General features: G+C 41.6%; 1 protein-coding gene across 10 annotated transcripts in view; it reads right to left on the reverse strand.

Moving 5' to 3' along the window:
• The window catches only part of LOC149563737 (LRR receptor kinase SERK2-like), a 286,023-nt gene that overhangs the window by 77,262 nt on the left and 188,489 nt on the right, over nucleotides 1–20,272 (reverse strand). For all 10 annotated transcript variants that reach the window (XM_089826867.1, XM_089826870.1, XM_089826869.1 and 7 more), the window contains 2 exons: nucleotides 9,305–9,381; nucleotides 9,049–9,177 (listed from right to left, as the gene is read on the reverse strand). In XM_089826867.1, the coding sequence (XP_089682993.1) occupies nucleotides 9,049–9,177; nucleotides 9,305–9,381 (206 nt within the window). The remainder of the gene's footprint in view (nucleotides 1–9,048; nucleotides 9,178–9,304; nucleotides 9,382–20,272) is intronic.

Consider the following 20,272-nt stretch of genomic DNA (forward strand, 5'->3'; position numbering starts at 1 on the left):
TTATTATTATTCGCATTAGCCAAGACATTACATTCTGCTTGATAAGATCGGATGATTACAATGCTTCCCGAAGGGGGTATAACTACTTTCCGAAGAACCTTCCCGAAGGGGTCCGTCAACTACATGACAATTACCGAAGGGCCCATCGGCTACATAACAAGAACCTTCTCGAAAGGGTCCGTCGGCTACATAACAAGAACCTTCTCGAAGGGACCCATCGACTACCCAATATTTACCTACGACAATAGAGAATGATGCTTTTGTTCCATTCGTCGTATAGGGAGGACCAAATATTAAATAAGTGGTATAACGCTAAGAATGAAAATTTTATTTGAATGACCAATAATTGCCAATTAGGATGCAACCATTGATCTACCTCTTCGTAACAACCATGTAGCATACACAACCAAGCCTTCATGAGAAAACAGCATAACAAAGTGAGGCTTTTTATCTATAATACATAACTATCTATATTTAGATATATATGTTAGTATAACAAATGAGTGATAAATATACATATAACCAAAATTTGTAATTGGAACAAAGACAAAAGTCGTCTATATCCACATTTCATTTTCTCAAGCACACTTGGAAAAGACAAATTCACCACAGACTCAATAACCCAATAAATTGGACTCCGCAAAAACTTGGGAAAGGATTCGACAAAAGGAAAAAATCATTGTTTTGTCCAAAAATTAAAAAAAAAATTAAAATTATTACATTTAGAGAATACAGGAGTCATATTTCAAACATTATGAAGAAACTCCACCATTTATTGTCATATCTAATACATCACATGTGTAAGAGTAATAAAGATGATAGTGTGTACTAGATACGGGAGTAAAATTTATCTTTACTCTCTCATGACTAGAGGATAATGGAAAGAGTGTGGGGGTGCCATGGGCCATTAGCACAATTGGAATAGTACGGCGTTCTGCATGCATAAAAATTTGGGTTGGCCCCTACTATCTACTAAGCTTCCCTACTCATCTTCCCATTCAAATAGTAGGGAGGGAAGATGACATTGGAAGTAGATAGTTACAGAACTCATCCAAGCGGCATAAGGAACCGATCCTGTTTCTTAACTCCCTTTGCAAAGAATGGTTTTATTTCGATCCCAAGTTAATCCATAGTAAAGGAGATGACCAGCTTTTGAGGAGAGCCCTTCTATCTGGTCTTCCTTGGTCCATTCATTAGTGGCCGATGGGTGGGCTCCTAACCCAATTAATACATAACAAAGGTTCATTCGGAGGGAGAGGGCAATGACTCATATTGAGCAAACTTAAAAAATTAAATAGAGGTTAGGGGGTAACACCTTTAGCGGGGTCAGTGGACACATTAAACTCCATGGCACACATCATTTTCACGATTCGTGACAACATCACATATGGCCTTCTCGGTGACAAAGAAACAAGCAAAATATGCAAAAAGAAAGTGTTTTAGTATATAACTATACATTTCTATATACTATGCATTTCTAGAAAGCGTTGTGAGTCCATCAAGACTAGTGAGTCCCCTAACAAAACTAGCCAGAGTGCCTTGAACAAACTCTCATGTCTCTTGAATGGACTTGCCAACATTCGGCTCAAATGTCCCAGCTGAGTTGACTTGGCCACCAGACTCGCGAATCTTTACAACTCCCATGAGTTTTCCATCTATATTCTCAGGTAGTAAAAACAGGTTCCATAACGTGCAACACTCATTCATTGATATTTTAACCATCTTGAAGATGTAAGGCCACGGAGATGCGAACATGTTTATTTGAATAAGGATCTCATTATGTCTCATTCCCATTTAAACCAATTGATATGTATCACTCCTCCTTTTCTTCTAGCATGACAGTTTTATGTTTTTTAGGCTTGCTTAGAAGCTTGTTGTTTACCGCATAGGTTAATTAATAAATGCACACAGACAATGAACACGAATAGGAACAGTAGAACTCTTATTATTATTATTCGCATATGCCAAACAATACATTATGCTTCAATGATCTAATGATTACAATGCTTCCCGAAGGGGTTATAAATACTTTCTGAAGAACTTTCCCAAAGGAGTCCGTCGGCCACATACAACATGTCGCTACATAACAAAAACCTTTCCGAAGTGACCCGTCGGCCGATACACAATTTCCTTTCCGAAGGGACCCGTCAGCTGATACACAATTTCCTTTCCGAAGAGACCCGTCGGCTGATACATAATTTCCTTTCCGAAGGGACCCGTCGGCTGATACACAATTTCTACCGACGACATCATCCCCCCAAAAAAGAAAAGTCGTCTCCTGATGACTATTACAAAATCTCTGAGACAAATCAACAACCAAAATACATTGACTAACTAACTGCTCTTCAACACTATCACCTTAGCCAATCTGACATCTGACCCTGATAGCCACTTGTGCTGCTTTCTGCCTTCCAATTCCGAGTACACTGAACCAAGTGTCACTGCACTGCCTCCAACTGGATGATCAACTCCTCCCGAGCTCTCTACACATCCACCAAGATAGCCTCAAGGCCAACACCTATTCTCAGCGCCTCTGATACACAAACACTCCATGCCTACAGCAGCTCCAAGTCTTCTCAACTGGTCAGACTCCCACAATTGATATCCGCAACGACTGGGGGTCTAGGGGGCAACGCCCCGCCAAGACCAAATTAGCACTCTGAAACCCACACAAAACTGCACGGAACACACCATTTCTGTCATTTTCTGCCGTTTCTACACTCTTTTTGGCAATCGTTGGTTCTTCCTCTACCCTGTGGTATCATTTGATACTCATTCTGAGCATTCTTGATTTGTCGACGTTTTTTATTTTTATTTTTTTTTAGAAAACCTCCTGTCACCCTTCTGTGCTGCCAATGTACAACTACACCATACGTCCTACCACTGTATCGACTCCTTATGCAATATCATGTAACGTCCTCCAAAGTCTAAATGCAATAGCAAGTAGAAGTCGTACGCCAAAACCCCACTCTTCAGAATCTGTAATCTTGCAATCCAAATCCGTACACATGATATGCTTGAAAAATTTGTACAATTACCTCGCATTCCAAGTTGTGATTTCCGTACACTATCTTTACTTCCAAATTCCGTACGCTGTACGGCCAAAATCCGCAGTGTCAATGGCTTTCCTCAAAAATCCGTACAGAGATACCGTACGGTAATTTCCATAAATTCTGTATGGTGCATGGTTAAAATAGCTAAAAATCCGTACACTTCCAATCCCTCCAAAAATTTTGTACTGAGACTCCTAGTTTATAAGATTTTTTAAAAAATCCGTACACTCCAAGTCTTCATAAAATCGGTACGGCGAGCAGTGAAATCCTCTCAGTGAAAAAAATCCGTACATTCCCAGACTATTTTAAAAAAATCGTACGGTGGACTCAAATTGATGTTACAATGTGCAGCTCCTTAAAACCGTACACTGTCTTCAAATATTGAAATCCGTACACCAAAATAAAACCGTACACTTGCTGGAAATTCGTACAGGAGAAAGCCGTACATCTCAGACTTTACAATCTGCAAAACCGTACACTTGCTCTAAACTCCGTATGATGAGCAGGTTAAATCTGTACGGTGCTTCAAAGTTTAATTTCAAACCGTACAGCAGCTCCCAACTTAAAAACCGTACAACTCAAAAACCAAGTGCAAACCGTACGGTGAGCAGACAAAATCCGTACAGTATTTTTTTTCATTCTTTTTTTTTTTTTCATTTTTTTTTTTTTTTTCAATAGCAAAGTCAATTTTCCCTTCGACCGTCAGCATTGTCAGTCTGCAACGACGAAGGGGTTGCCCGAAGGCCATTCTTAGAAGTCTTCCGGCCGTGGTATACCTTCAGCTTCGAGCCATTCACCGCCTAAGGCACTTCCTGTTCATCCAAAGTCCATAATTTTATTACTCCATTGTCCCCTACTTACCGGATTTGATATGGCCCGAACCACTTAACTTTGAACTTGCCTGGTTTGATCTCATTCCGGTCATCGTACTTCAACACCCACTGTCCGAGTTGAAACCTGCCACACCTGTTCTGTGTCATCTCCATATCGCCCAGTTTGTTCCCAAAGTTCGCTACCATAGACTCCGTCAGCTGCCCCTTCTGTCCGTCAATAACACATTCACTCTGTACTACTACAAGTTTTCTTGAACCCTTCCTCTTTGTTGCCTGTGCAGACCGTATCGTGTCTTCCTTGCCACTGGTACCTTTCTGCTATATCTGTGGTTTAACGTAATACTTTCTTCCTGTACAGTCGTACAATAGAATCTTTCCTTCTTTTGGGTTTGTACTGTATGTTCTGTCCTTCAGCTTCAGTCATACCCGCGTTTCCTTCTTCGGCTTCTCTGTGTTGCTTCAAACATTCATTTCCTCCGTCGGCTTCTCTGTGTTCCTTCGGACATTCATTTCCTCCTTCGGCTTCTCTGTATTGCTTCGGACATTCATTTCCTCCTTCGGCTTCTCTGTGTTCCTTCGGACATTCATTTCCTCCTTCTTTCTTACCTTCATCAATCCTTAGCATATTACAACTTGGAAAGAGCTCGTAATCCTCTATCTGCCAGTGGTAAAGACCATTTACTGAATCTAGATCATCATCTCCTTCCAATCGTAGGACTCCCTCATGATTGGGTTCCATACTCTGCCTCCTCTCATCATCTTCTCTTTTGGAATCTGACGATAGAGCTTCTTCTCCAACCATCTGAGTGTGTAGATCGATGACATACTTCCAGCCTTTGCTTTCAAGTGATAAAGTATTTTTCTTCCAATCATGCTTTGCCTTGGCTTGTATTAGCCACCCCCGGCCCAAAATGGCATCATATCCTCTCCGCTTCAGTGGGATCACGACGAAATCCAACAAGAATGGTTGTGTTCCAATCATCATTGGTTGTGCTGTCAGGACTCCCAATGGCTTGATTCCATGTTGATCGGCCGTTAGCAGCTGGAATGTAGGCGGCCATAATGTCGGCTGTCCCAACTTTTTCCAAGTGTCTTCAGGCAACACATTGACATCGGACCCTCCATCCACTATTGTTTCCTTCAATACAGTCCCGAGAATTCCCATTTCGACGACTGCCGGATGGCGTTTGGATGAGAGGGCTAACAGCATCGGATAATCTGCACTTGCGCCACTTTCCTTCCCCTTTTTGTCCGTTGTACTTGCTCCACTTTCTTGCTTCCTTCCATGTTCTCCTAGTAGTTGAGCAGCAAGAAGGATGTTTGTGAGTGCCGATCGAAGCTGAGGCATAGTGAGCAATAGATCACTTATCCTGATGGGTATCTCGGCTTGCAATATTTGCTGTACAATATTTTGTTCTGCGCAGTTCCGTACGGAGGTACTCAGCGTGTCCTTTAGGTGTGTCGTTTCTGCCTACGTTTCTCTCTGGATCTTTGCCCGTGCTTCCTCCAGTCTCTTCTTTTCCTCCGTCAAATCAGGGTATAGCTTCGCCTATTTCCGAGTGATTGCCAGAACTTCCTCGTCTATCCCGACGGTAATCAAGTTTACTCCAAACTTTGGGCACTTAGCATCGTCATGATCGCCAGGTCCACACCATGGGCATAGCAACTTCGGTGTGTTCGCCGTTGTGCACTCTCGGGCAAAGTGACTCCATAGATTGCATGCGCGGCATTGAACTATCGGCCGACCATTCGCATCATACTGAATTCGACTCCTTCCGCCTGTATTGTTGTTGCTGCTATTGTTGTTGTTTTGAGCGTGCCGGTTGTTTCTGTATCCGCCCGATGTGGCACCTTCCGTACTAGTTTTCCCATTCCCTCCTGACGGGGATGCCTCCTGCATGAGGAACACTTGCTGTGGTGTTCTTGATTTCAGGTTGAAAGGACATTCCTTTATCGAGTGTCCTAGAATCTGGCAAATCTCACAAAATTGATCTTTTGGGCAGGATCCCTTCGTATGGCCTTCTTTCTTGCACTCCGTACACCATAGGTCATTGCCCTTAGTCTCCTTGTTCAATTTTTTGAACTCTTTCATCATCCGAAGCATGTCCTTCTGAAGAGAACGAACTTTCTTGCTGCTGCCTTCATCGTCGCTGCTATCTTCTCCTGAAGGCTCATCGTCATCGGAATCGGATGAGCTGGTCTTCTTCTTCTTCTTTGTCTTCTGTTCACTTTCGAGGTTCAATGCCCGATTGTATGCTTCAATATATGTCGATGGTGGCACGATCTTCATCTTTTTCCGCAGCGTCGGGTGAAGGCCTTCAATGAACCATCTTTTTTGGAGCCCATCTGCCGGCTTGTTCTCCATTTTATTGAGTAAGTCCTTCAACCTCCTGGCGAAGGCCCGTACTATTTCATTCTTCTTTTGCTTGGTATTGAATATCTCCGCTACAATTTCATTATCGTCGCGCAGAAGTTGAAATTTTGCAATGAACTCCTTGTTAATGTTATCCCAAGTGTTTAACTTTTGTGGATCAGTATCAGTAAACCAATCAATCGCAACACCCCGTAGGGTAGCAGGAAATTGTTGGATTCATTCGTTTGTATCTGTTATGCCATTTGCCCTCCAGATCGTTTCACATGTTTTACAATGTCGAATGGGATCAGTTGCTTCATCACCATCAAATTTAGGCAACTTTTCTTTCGGACCTGCCATTATCACTATATGTTGGGGGTTTTGTTGTGTACCTGCGCTGTTTTGCACTCCCGCGCTGTTTTGAGCACCCGCGCTGTTCTGAGCTCCCGCGCTGTTCTGCACACCCGCACTATTTCCAACACCTATGCTGTTTTCGGCTTCTACATTGTTTTCAACACCCGCGCTATTTTCGATTTCCGCGCTATTTTCAACATTGCACTGTTTGGTGAAGAAGAGGGTTCGTCAACCGAAGTTGTTCATTTCGGAAGTATATCTCGGACGAAGAGGTCACTCCACACTCGTGCTCCCTCGGCACTCCGAGCCGTGCAAGTCGATCTCCCTGTGTCAAGATTCTCTTCCCGTGGCGTATGCAGGTTCAGAAACTCCTCCCTCGCTTCTTCCACCAAATCAAGCCATTGTCTTGTCTCCTTCAACAATCCTTCCGCACTCCTGTTTCCGTTGGCAATCTTCTGGAATCTCCTTTGGCGCTATCTGCTGAGCCAGAATTAAATTTTCCTGCGCAACGCGTATGTCATATTTTTCCTTCAGCTTATTCTTATCTTTGTTCAACTGATTCGGCATTTAATTCATATCCGCCTGCCTGCGTACCAGGTCCATCAGGCAACGGCGCCAAATGTTTACCGCATAGGTTAATTAAGAAACGCACACAGACAATGAACACGAACGGGAACAGTAGAACTCTTATTATTATTATTCGCATATGCCAAATAGTACATTATGCTTCAATGATCTGATGATTACAATGCTTCCCGAAGGGGTTATAAATACTTTCCAAAGAACTTTCCCGAAGGAGTTCGTCGGCCACATACAACATGTCGCTACATAACAAAAACCTTTCCGAAGGGACCCGTTGGCCAATACACAATTTCCTTTCTGAAGGGACCCGTCGGCTGATACACAATTTCCTTTCCGAAGGGACCCGTCGGCTGATACATAATTTCCTTTCCGAAGGGACCCGTCGGCTGATACACAATTTCTACTGACGACGCTTGTGAAATCTCCGTAAGACACAATTCCACTTGATGCTTGATACTTAAGTAAGATGCTGTGCTATTTTCTTAAGTATTCATTTTACTCTCTCATGGTCGAGTACAAAACTTCTGAAGTACTTATTTCATACTGATTATGGTCAGTATCTTGCCTTTTTATCCTTTGTCCCTACAGTTTTCCAATATTCTTCATCTAATTTCCCTCCATTTTGCTATCCAAGATATTATTTAGTGATTCCTCCATTAATGTGTACCCCTGCTTTCCAAAGCATTGTCAGTATTCAGTTTTTTTTTCTGAACTTCATTTTTGCAATAGAGCCTGTTAAAAACTTAAAACTATCAACCAGCGAAATTTTTTCTATGGGCCTGCTTTAAGTCTCCACTTCATTGGTTTGCTCTTTCTTAAACCCTTTACAAAAATTCTCTTATACTCCCTCGTGTTCTAAGATAAACACTAAAGTATTAAAACAGATAAGGAGAAGAAAAGAAATCACTTAGTCCTTGTGAAATTACAGGTAGTTTTCTTACATTGACCTACTCTCAATTTATATGTTCCTTTACCCAATTCACTTGTTTCATCAGGCGTTTAAGTGATGATTACAGTATCTTCTTGAGTTGATTCGGCTAGCTAATGTTGTTCTGAAGTTTGGGTAAGTGCTGTTTTGGAAGGCCATTTCACAATCTTTCAAAAGTATTGCATTAATGGGATCCCCTGAATTTGAAAATGATTGATGATGTACAACCTGGAGTCCTCCCCAACATTTTCTAGCTTAATTTTATCCAAAAATAAATGAAAATACTTATCTAAATTGCAGAAATTTTTGCATAAAGTGATGATAGTTCATTGAGTGTGACAATAAATGTTTAGATAAATTCTTCAAGACTGCTTGTTATTTTATTGATGGCACTATAATTCCAGCATTATCTTGTCAGAGGAAACAGCCCAATCCATCTTCAATCTGTAATGGCAGCTCTTCATTTGGATTACAGCCAGCTTCCAGTATTTCATCAGCATGCCTGTTCATCTCATCAATTCTGATCCTCAAAACACAGCTTCTCTTTCTTCTTTGTTGCAAAGAGGATGGACAAGCAACGCTTCATTTCATTTTAACTAGAATATAGAACTATATATTTTAATCAGTGTACACAAGTTCTATGTATGATTGGTTTTTTTGAGTGAAATTTATCCTACATCAAGCCATGTCCTGCCATACAAATGTTTCAGTGACATGAACAAATACAAAGGAAACCTCCAATAAAAATGTTTTATGCTGGACATATACTTTGAAAAATGATTATAGTAAATCAACATTCTATTGAAGTTTGTCTGTAGACTTAAGATTTATAATTTCATAGCTGATTTACAGAAACAACATAAAAAATGCCAAATATAAATTTGTAAATCCATGCAAAGATTGCAGTAGTTAGAAAAATGGGGGCAATGTCAATAGAAGTGATACCAGTAACATCTACAAAAACTTCTCGGTGTCGGCCCCAGAATAAAAGGAAAACTAAAACTGCAGCCAGAATTATAACAATTCCTCCAATACTTCCAGCCAGGATTCCAATCTTTAACGTCTTTGAGGAACCTATCAATTTTATTTAAAAGAACAGAGATTTAGATGCCACAGCACAAATTATGTAGCTCTCAAAATAAAAGCAAAAAAATTGAGCAGATTACCACATCTAAGTTGTATGGTAGATGAAATTATAAACCTGATTTTGAAGAGGACACTGAGGCACTAGTGTGCTTATGTGGGAAATTTGAACAATTAAAGAGATTTCCGGTGAAACTGCAGACATGTTAGCATCATCTAGTTAATTTATTATTGTGCCGAAAACCCCAAGTTAGGAATAGACAAATATTGTTCTAAGACATGGCTTTACATTTTCCAAATAGTGTGTTTGACGCAAACAAACTTATCACCTGCAAAATGTAACCTTGACCTGAAATTAGTTGAATATAATGCCCATGTCAATTTTTGAGACACTAAATGGGTGTATTGAACAGAATGCATAAATTGGTTTTTTGTGTTACCAGTCTTCCTTCCTTAGTGCATCTTATGTTCTCAATTATACTTTGCAACTCTCTTGCATTCCAAATTATGAAAGACAATACTCCTATTCTCTGTGGGTTTTTTCATAAGGTTAAAGAAGACAAAGAAAACAATTTCTGGCTTTTCCCTTTGAAATAAGTAATGCATTATTCTCATTCTAATTGAAATTTAACACTGAAGTTTTCCCTAGGAAATCAGAACCACAACAAATGGAAGAAAAACCGGCAAAAATAGAGGGCATGAGTTTGTTAGCTCCATTAGTTTATCAATAGCTTCTTATACTGATATTGACCATGCAATAGCTCCTTTGTTGGCCATATGTATTATGGGTGCTGCAAATCATGAAAAACCCTCAATGACTATTTATTAATAATTGCAAAGACCAAGGAGTCGTCTCAACTAGGCAATTTGGTAGGGCAAGGCCAATCTGCAATGTTTTGTAACTTATATACTACTTGGGCATTAATGGGCATGGCTCAAATATCAAGGAAGGAGTTGGAGCATGTAATATTCTCGCGACAAGGTATATGTCATTGGTAGAAATTGTGTATCAGCCGACGGGTCCCTTCGGAAAGGAAATTGTGTATCAGCCGACGGGTCCCTTCGGAAAGGTTTTTGTTATCTAGCGACATGTTGTATGTGGCCGACGGACTCCTTCGGAAAAGTTCTTCGGAAAGTATTTATAACCCCTTCGGGAAGCATTGTATTCATTCTATCAATTGAAGCATAATGTAATGTCTTTGGCATATGCGAATAATAATAAGAAGAGTTCTGTTGTTCAAGTTTGTGTTCATTATCTGTGTGCAATTCTTAATTAACCTATGCGGTAAACATTTGGTGCTGTTGCCCGATGGACCTGGTACGCAGGCAGGCGGATATGAATTAAATGCCGAATCAGTTGAACAAAGATAAGAATAAGCTGAAGGAAAAAGATGACATACGCGTTGCGCAGGAAAATTTAATTTTGGCTCAGCAGATAGAGCGTCGAAGGAGATTTCAGAAGATTGCCGACGGAAACAAGAGCGCGGAAGGATTGTTGAAAGAGACTCGATAGCGGCTCGATTTGGTGGAAGAAGCAAGGGAGGTTTCTAAACCTGCATACGCCATGGGAAGAGAATCCTGACAGAAGGAGATCGACTCGCACAGCTCGAAGTGCCGAAGGAGCACGAGCCTGGAGTGACCTCTTCGTCCGAGATATACTTCTGGAACGAACAGCTTCAGTTGACGAACCCTTTTCTTCACCGACCAACGCGGAAGTCGAAAACAACGCGGGTGTTGAAAACAACACGGGTGTAGAAAACACTGCGGAAGCCGAAAACAGCGCGGGTGTGCAAAACAGCACAGGTGTCGAAAACAACGCGGGTGTTGGAAACAGTGCACGTGTGCAGAACAGCGCGGGTGTTCAAAATAGCACGGGAGCTCAGAATAGCGCAAGTGCTCAAAACAACGCAGGAGTGCAAAACAACGCAGGTACACAACAAAACCCCCAACATACAGTGATAATGGCAAGTCCGAAAGAAAAGTTGCCTAAATTTGATGGTGATGAAGCAGCCGATCCCATTCGACATTGTAAAACATGTGAAACGATCTGGAGAGAAAATGGCATAATCGATGCAAACGAATGGGTCCCACAGTTTCCAGCCACCCTACGGGGTGTTGCGATTGATTGGTATACTGACATAGATCTGCAGAAATTAAACACTTGGGATAACATTAAGAAGGAGTTTTGTGCAGAATTTCAAATATTGCACAATGATAATGAGATCGTCAATGAGATATTTAATACCAAGCAGAAGAAGAATAAAACAGTATGGGTCTTCACCAGGAGGTTGAAGGACTTAATCAGTAAAATGGAGAATAAGTCGACAGATGGACTCCAGAAAAGATGGTTCATTGAAGGCCTTCACCCAAAGCTGCGGAAAAAGATGAAGATTGTGCCATCATCGACATATACTGAAGCATACAATTGGGCATTGAACCTCGAAAGTGAACAGAAGACAAAGAAGAAGAAGAAGACCAGCTCATCCGATTCAGATGAAGATGAGCCTTCAAGAGAAGATAGCAGCAACAAGAAAGTCCGTTCTCTTCAAAAGGACATGCTTCAGATGATGAAAGAGTTCAAAAACATGAACAAAGAGACTAAGGGCAATGACCTATGGTGTATGGAGTGCAAGAAAGAAGGCCATATGAAGGGATCATGCCCAAAAGATCAATTTTGTGAGATTTGCCAGATTATGGGACACTCGGTAAAGGAATGCCCTTTCAATTTGAAAACAAGAACACCGCAGCAAGTGTTCCTGACACAAGAGGCATCCCCGTCAGAGAGAACGGGAACACCAGTACGGAAGGTGCCACATCGGGTGGATATAGAAACAACCGACACGATCAAAACAACAACAATAGCAGCAACAATAATAATGGTGGAAGGAGTCAAATTCAGTATGATGCGAATGGTCGGCCGATAGTTCAATGCCACGCATGCAATCTGTGGGGTCACTTCGCCCGAGAGCGCACAACGGCAAACACATCGAAGTTGCTATGCCGATGGTGTGGACCGAGCGATCATGACAATGCTAAGTGCCCGAAGTCTGGAGTAAACTTGATTACTGTCAGGACGGACAAGGAAGAAGTTTTGGCAATCACTCGGAAGCAAGCAAAGCTATACCCCGATCCGACAGAGGAAAAGAAGAGACTGGAGGAAGCACGGGCAGAGATCCAGAGAGCAACGCAGATAGAAATGGCACACCTGAAGGACACGCCGAGTACCTCCGTACAGCACTGTGCAGAACAGAACATTGTACGGCAAATATTGCAAGCCGAGATACCCGTCAGGATAAATGATTTGTTGCTCACTATGCCTCAGCTCCGATCGGCACTCACAAACATCTTTTCCGCTGCTAAACTACCAAGAGAACATGGAAGGGAGTAGAAAAGTGGAGCAAGTACAGCAAACAAAAAGGAGAAGGAAAGTGGCACAAGTGCAGAAGATCCAATGCTGTTAGCTCTTTCATCCGGACGCTATCCGACGGTTGTTGAAATGGGCATTCTCGGGATTGTGCTAACGGACATGATCGTGAATGGAGGATCAGGTGTCAATGTGCTGCCAGAGGATACCCCGAAAAAGTTGGGACAGCTGACATTGTGGCCACCTACCTTTCAGTTGTTAACAGCCGATCAACATGGAATCAAGCCATTGGGAATACTCACAGCACAACCAGTAACGATTGGAACACAACCATTCCTGTTGGACTTTATTGTGATTCCTCTAAGGCGGAAAGCATACGATGCTATTCTGGGTCGAGGGTGGTTGATACAAGCCAAGGCAAAACACGATTGGAAGAAAAATACTTTATCACTTGAAAGCAAAGGCCGGAAGTATGTCATTGATCTACACACTCAGATGGTTGGAGAAGACGCTCTATCATCGGATTCTGAAGGAGAAGACGATGAGAGGAGGCAGAGTATGGAACCCGATCAAGAGGGAGTCCTACGATTAGAAGGAGATGATGATCTGGATTCAGTAAATGGTCTTTACCACTGGCAGATAGAGGATTACGAGCTCTTTCCAAGTTGTAATATGCTAAGTATCGACAAAGGTAAGAAAGAAGAAGGAAATGAATGTCCGAAGGGACACAGAGAAGCCGAAGGAGGAAATGAATGTCCGAAGGAACACAAAGAAGCCGACGAAGGAAATGAATGTCTGAAGGAACATAGAGAAGCTGAAGGAGGAAATGAATGTTCGAAGCAACACAGAGAAGCCGAAGAAGGAAGCACAAGTATGACTGAAGTTGAAGGAAAAGACATACAGTACGAACCTAGAAGGAAAGATTCCATTGTACGACCGAGCACGAAGAAAGTATTACGTCAAATCACAAATATAACAAAAAGGTGCCAGCAGCAAGGAAGACACATCATACGGTCCGCACAGGAAACAAAGTGGAAGGGTTCAATAAAAGTTGTAGCAGTACAATGTGAATGTGTTATTGACAGACAGAAGGGGCAGCTAATGGAGTCCATGGTACGGAGCTTCGGGAACAAACTGCACGATATGGAGATGACACAGAACAGGCGTAGCAGGTTTCAACCAGGACAGTTGTCGTTGAGGTATGATGGACGGAATGAGATCAACCCAAGCAAGTTCAAAGTTAAGTGGGTCGGATCATATCAAATTCGGGAAGTGGGCGATAACGGAGTAGTAAAACAATGGATGCTAGACGGAAAGGAAGTTGCCGACACAATGAATAGGTCGAAGTTGAATGTCTGCCATGAAAGAAATAACGCACCTCTGTGGACGAACAACTGAGAGAAGACTGTAAGTATTGTATATATGTAAATATTGTACATAATTGTTCCCAAAAAAAAAAACCACTGTACGGATTTACAACTTGCTCACCGTACGGTTTTGGAAGTAGTGTACGGTTTTTATTTAAAGATGGTGTACTTTTTAAGCTTTTGGAGTTGGAGTACAGTTTTTAGAAGTAGAGTACGGTTTTTTAAGGCTGCTTACTGGAGCACTATACGGATTTTAACACCATCAATGTACGGATTTTCAGCTATTTTAACCATGCACTGTACAAACTTTATGACAATTGCCGTACGGTATCTCAATACGGATTTTCAACAAAAGTTATGGTACGGATTTTTAGTATAGTGACCGTACGGATTTTCTAGGGTTTGGATTCCTACATGTGCTGTACGGATTTTTAGAAAAGCCACTGGCACTGTACGGATTTTGGCTATACAACGTACAGAATTTGGAGGAAGTTGGAAATGAAGGCAGTGTACGGAAATTGCAGTTTGGATGTAATGTACGGATTTTTAAACGAGTGGCCAGCACGAGTTTTGACAATCAGAGTACGATTTCTTTCATAGTACGGATTTTCACAGAGTTGAGGATGAGAAAGGATATTGCTATAGTATGGATTTCAATGGATAATTTTCCTGTGTGCTTCAATATGAATTTGCAAATTTAAAGCTTCCAGTTGCGTACAGATTTTGCAGAAGGGGATGTGTATAGATTTTTGAAGATTGAAAGACTTGGCGTACAGAATTGAAAGATTAAAGTTCTGTTTTAATATTCTCAAGGCTTGGCGTGAGGAAGAGCCTTCCAAAATTTGGTGTGCGGATTTCATTATATGTTTGAAATATTGTTGCTATTTGGGCATACGGCTTCTGCAAGATATGGCATTTAGATTTTGAATGACATTACAGTTTATTGCATAAGGAATTGGCGCACAAGGTTAAGGATGTAATGTAACAGATTGTGGCAGGAAGTTTTCTAATAAAAAAAAAAAAAAAAATCGACAATTTAGGAATGAATGCTCAAAATGAGTAACTGATGATGCCACAGGGTAGAGGAAGAACCAACGATTGCCAAAAAGAGTGTGGGAATAGGAGAAATTGCAGAAATAGTGTGTTCCATGCAGTTTCGTGCAGGTTTCGAAGTGCTAAGTTGGACTTGGCAGTGAGGGGCGCTGCCCCTCGACCCCACCTTGTACTGCGACAGGGAGCGCACCTAGGGCGCTGCTCTAGGACCCCGCCGAGGGTGTTGTCCCCCTGGACCCCCAGTCGTTGCGGATATCAATCGTGGGAGTCTGACCATTTGAGAAGACTTGGAGTTGCTGCAGGCATGGAGTGTCTATGTACCAGACGCACTGAGAGTAGGTGTTGGTCGTGAGGCTGTCTTGGTGGATGCGTAGAGAGCTCGGGAGGAGTTGATCATCCAATTGGAGGCAGTGCAGGGACACTTGGTTCAGTGTACTCGGAATTGGAAGGCAGAAAGCGGCACAGGTGGCTATCAGGGTCAGATGTCAGATTGGCTAAGGTGACAGTGTTGAAGACCAGTTAGTCAGTCAATGTATTTTGGTTGTTGATTTGTCTCAGAGATTTTGTAATAGTCGTCAGGAGATGACTTTTCTTTTTGGGGGGGATGATGTCGTCGGTAGAAATTGTGTATCAGCCGACGGGTCCATTCGGAAAGGTAATTGTGTATCAGTCGATAGGTCCCTTCGGAAAGGTTCTTCTTATGTAGCCGACGAGTCCCTTCGGAAAGGTTTTTGTTATGTAGCGACATGTTGTATGTGGCCGACGGACTCCTTCGGAAAAACTCTTCGAAAAGTATTTATAACCCCTTCGGGAAGCATTGTATTCATTCTATCAATTGAAGCATAATGTAATGTCTTTGGCATATGCGAATAATAATAAGAAGAGTTTTGTTGTTCAAGTTTGTGTTCATTATCTGTGTGCAATTCTTAATTAACCTATGTGGTAAACAATATATAAGTCCTTTGAGTTGGTGGTTTTTAGTATGCGACTTGGAATAATTTTTATTATTTTGCAAATGCCAATGAAGGTTCTACTCGTTGTGCCATTTCAGAAGTGAAAGAGCTTCTTGCAATAAAGTAAGATTGTACTTAAAGCTTGAGCGAGGTGGGTACTTAGGAGGTGAAGGAATGCGCCGGTTGGTTTTCCCAACCAACCCTTTTATTAGCACTTGGAATATTGTCAATGTACTCATGAAAGGGTCGGTTGGTTGGGAAAACCAACCGACACATTCCCTCACCTCCTAATTACTGAACCCGCGCAAGCTTTAACAAGTGCTAAGTACAATATTACTTTATTCTCTACTACACTTCCCTCTTTGGCTATTGCAATTTCCATAGGATTTTGGCCTACTCTATTCTTCTTGTTTCACTTTGCTTGGCTCTGGAAAATCCGAGTGCCATCTTTGTCTACGAAGATAATTCCATGTTTTAGCAACATATTCTATATATCTCTATGTTTGGCCTACAACTCTGTGTTTGGCATCTTTGGCAATTATATATATGTTCGGTATTGATCAAATTTCCATTTAAACACCTAGCCTTAGAATCCCATCATTGTCATCTACATATTGACCCCTCTCCCTTCCCCTCTACACATTCCGTAAGGTGCTAATTGTAAACCACTGTCTCACATCACCATATGACATCCCAAATACATTCCGTATGGTCTCCCCACCACCCTCCACTGTATGGTTTGTTGCTAACACCATGTGGCCCTTTGTGGTTTTTCCCTTCATACAGATGTTATCTATCAGTCGTATGTCATACACCATCCATCATTTCCCATCAATCGTACGACCAATGACTCCATCTCATACAACCAATTCTACCTTACGACCCAATCATTATCATACATCAGACTATCATTCTAGTGTGTAGCATGTGGGATAATCCTTAGTGCCAACATACTCAGGAACATTAGAGCGATATTAGAGCTAGTGAGACTGCTAGCTTGTGGATAGTGAATGCATGTTTATACCAGAAGAAGGCAGTACCACTTGGTAGAATGGGAAATTCCCAAGATCCCACTATCGAAGTCATATCGTTAATGAGAGAGGTCACTGGAAATCAAGTTTAGATCAATGACACTTAGTGAGTCATGGAGGAAACGTTACGAAAATTGGCCTAAGGCATAATATCCAAAACACAATGGACATTGTGACGGCTTGGTCATAGGAAAGGGAAACCTTTATCCTGCACATTCTCACCCCTCGATGTCGACTTTCCCTCTAGGGACTGAGGCACCTCACAAACGATGGGACCTAACTTTTAAATAAATGCAAGAAAACTTATGGGAAGATTGGAGGAATGCAAATATGGAAGGGGATATATCTTACAAAGATTATATTGAGTTAAGAATGAGGTACTTTGGTGGTGGCAAATGTGGTTATTTAAATGATGGCCTCAAAAAGAAGTTAAGCAAGGTAAATTTGTCTCTGTTTGAAGGATCTAGATCAGTCTCTGCTCAAGCATAGGTGATGAAAGTTGACACATACTTCCAGGTCAATCTAACACTCAAAGAAGCAATTAAATGCGCTGCAATCCATTTGGAAGGAGTGGCACACGAATGGTGGCATTACAGAATGGATACTCTCGGAAATGACCAAGTAAACACTTATGCCAAGTTTATAGAAAGACTTTAGATTGGATTAATGACAAAGATCAAGAATTGGATTTTAAAGAATGACACAATGATGACAAACTAGGTCAGTTAACAAGTAGATCACTATGTTTTAGCGACTCTCTGTGCTGGTTATGGACATTTCAGAGAGATGACAAGTCATGTTATTCATGGATGGTCTGACAGAACCTTTGAAGGAATGGGTAAAATGGTTCAATCCCAATACCCTCTCCAAGGCAATCAAGAAAGCCTAAAGCATGATGACATCATTGGCCTCATCTTCTCGAAATTACTCACACCAAACTATTGTTGGCAACAAAGGAAAATGATGACAAAACCCTTCCGAAGAAACCATCGCTAGATGAAGCCACCAAACAGGAACTTAGGATAAATCTCTTTTTCACCTATAATGAGTCATGGAAACCTGGGCACAAATGCTTAGGAAAAGAAAAAATATACTACATTGAGGTCATGTTAGTCAGTGAGGAAGAGCAGGAGGATTTGGTACCGGAAGGCGATGGCCAACAACTTTCTAAGGAGACTAGCATAAACCATATAGGGAGGATCACCACATAGGTATGATGAGGAGTTACCATTACTCTTACTGGTAGCGTAAGGTGCACAGTTTCCCGAATACAGGAAACCATCCAAGGATAAAGGATCATAGTGATGCTTGACAATGGGGCTACACTTAACTTCATTAACTCATCACTCATGAAGCGAAGAGGTTTACCTACGGAGGCACATGTGGGATTATAAGTCAGGGTAGCCGGATGAACTCTCTTATCATGCACCCATCTAGTCCCACAACTAAGAATTATCATGAGAAAATACATGGTGACAGACAACTTCTTTATAGTAGATCTGGATGACATAGAGGTCATTTAGGGCATCTAGTAGATGGAGACTCTTGACGGGTAAACACAGAGCTTCAAGCAAGTAGAGTTCTCCTTTGAAGTAGATGGAAAAAAGGTTGTCCTAAGAGGAAAGGAAAAGTGATAAACTAAAGGAGATTTTGGCACGATGGATGAAAGTCATCTTCCAACATGACGACATTGCCTGGGCAATGAATTGCTTGCTTTCAAGAGAGCCTATAAAGGGGCAGCAGGCACACTACCAAAGTGAGGACCTTCAAGCCATATTGGATAAGCATGATATGGCCTTTTCCGACATTCCACCTAGCATACTGCCAGAGCATTCCCGCCTGTCACAGGGTGACCCGGGTTCGTTTCCCGGCAACGGCGCCAAATGTTTACCGTATAGGTAAAATGAATGCATACAGACAATGGAACAGAATAGCAGTATTATATTCGCATATGCCAAACATACATTATGCTTGATAAGATACATGATAGAAGATGCTTTACAATGATCCCAGACGGGATATAAATACTATCTGCCGAACCTTCCCGAAGGAGTCCGTCGGCCACAAACATTATGCCTGCTACAAAATATTTACCCGTCGGCTACAAAATACAAAACACCGACGACAATCATTCTGTCGGCTACAGAAACACCGTCGGGACCATCCAATCGGCTGACACCACACTAGGGTTTTGAGCATACTATTGAAATGGAAGGCTTCTGCCAAGCCTATCATAATCACACCATTCCGTCATCCCAAGAAGTTCAAGGAGGGGATTGAAAAGACAATTCAAGAGCTTCTGACAAGGGATGGATCCAACCCAATTCTAGCCCCTTTGCATAAACAATGGTACTAGAATAAAAGATGGGACATTATGAATGTGTGTGGACTACCATGCGTTGAACAAGAAAACAATTAAGAACATATACCCTATTCCCATGATCCATGAACTACTAGACAAGTTACATGGCGCCAAAATAGACCTCTTTTTGGATATTATCAAATTTGCATGAGGGAACAAGATGTGCAGAAGATGACTTTCCGATGTCACGACGGACATTATGATCTTTTGGTCATGCAATTTGGGTCAACAAATGCATAAGCCATGTTCCAATCCTGTATGAACTACATATTCAACAAACAACTACATAAGTTCCTATTGGTATTTTTTTTATGACATCCTCATTTATAGTAAAACATGGGAAGAGCATCTAAGCTATTTGGATGAAGTCCTCGAGATTATGGAGGCAGAGTCATTGTTTGCTAAACAGTCCTAGTGTGAGTTTGGAATGACAGATATATTATACCTGGGACATGTTGTTAGTAGATATCAAGTTCAGGTTTGCCAAGAAAAGATTCGGGCTAATATGGATTGACCGCCACCAAAAACTCTCTTAGAGTTGTGGGGATTTTCGGGGTTGTGCACTTACTACAAAAAATTTGTGAAAGGATTCTCTCAACTAAGCGTACCATTGACAAATTTGACTAAGAAGGGGTCTTTTCAACGGAGTGAACAGGGACAACACACCTTTGATAAATTGAAGAAAGTGATGAGTACTTTTTTTATTCTTGCATTACCAGATTTACTCAACCTTTCATCTTCGAGTGTGACACCTCCAGTAAGGGCATTGGCACAGTGTTGATGCAGGATCATCACTTGATAGAAGAGTTGGAAACTCACACAGGATGAGTAGTTATATTCCATCTATGATAGAGAGATGTTGGCCATCGTGCACGCCTTGACAAAGTTTTGGCAATACTTGGTGGTAGCCAAGTTTCTCGTTTGTACCAATCACAACTACCTAAGATATTTTCTAG

This window comes from Cupressus sempervirens, chromosome 4, assembly GCF_028749045.1.
Source record: "Cupressus sempervirens isolate cs-2001-9-10 chromosome 4, ASM2874904v1, whole genome shotgun sequence".
Taxonomy (NCBI): domain Eukaryota; kingdom Viridiplantae; phylum Streptophyta; class Pinopsida; order Cupressales; family Cupressaceae; genus Cupressus; species Cupressus sempervirens.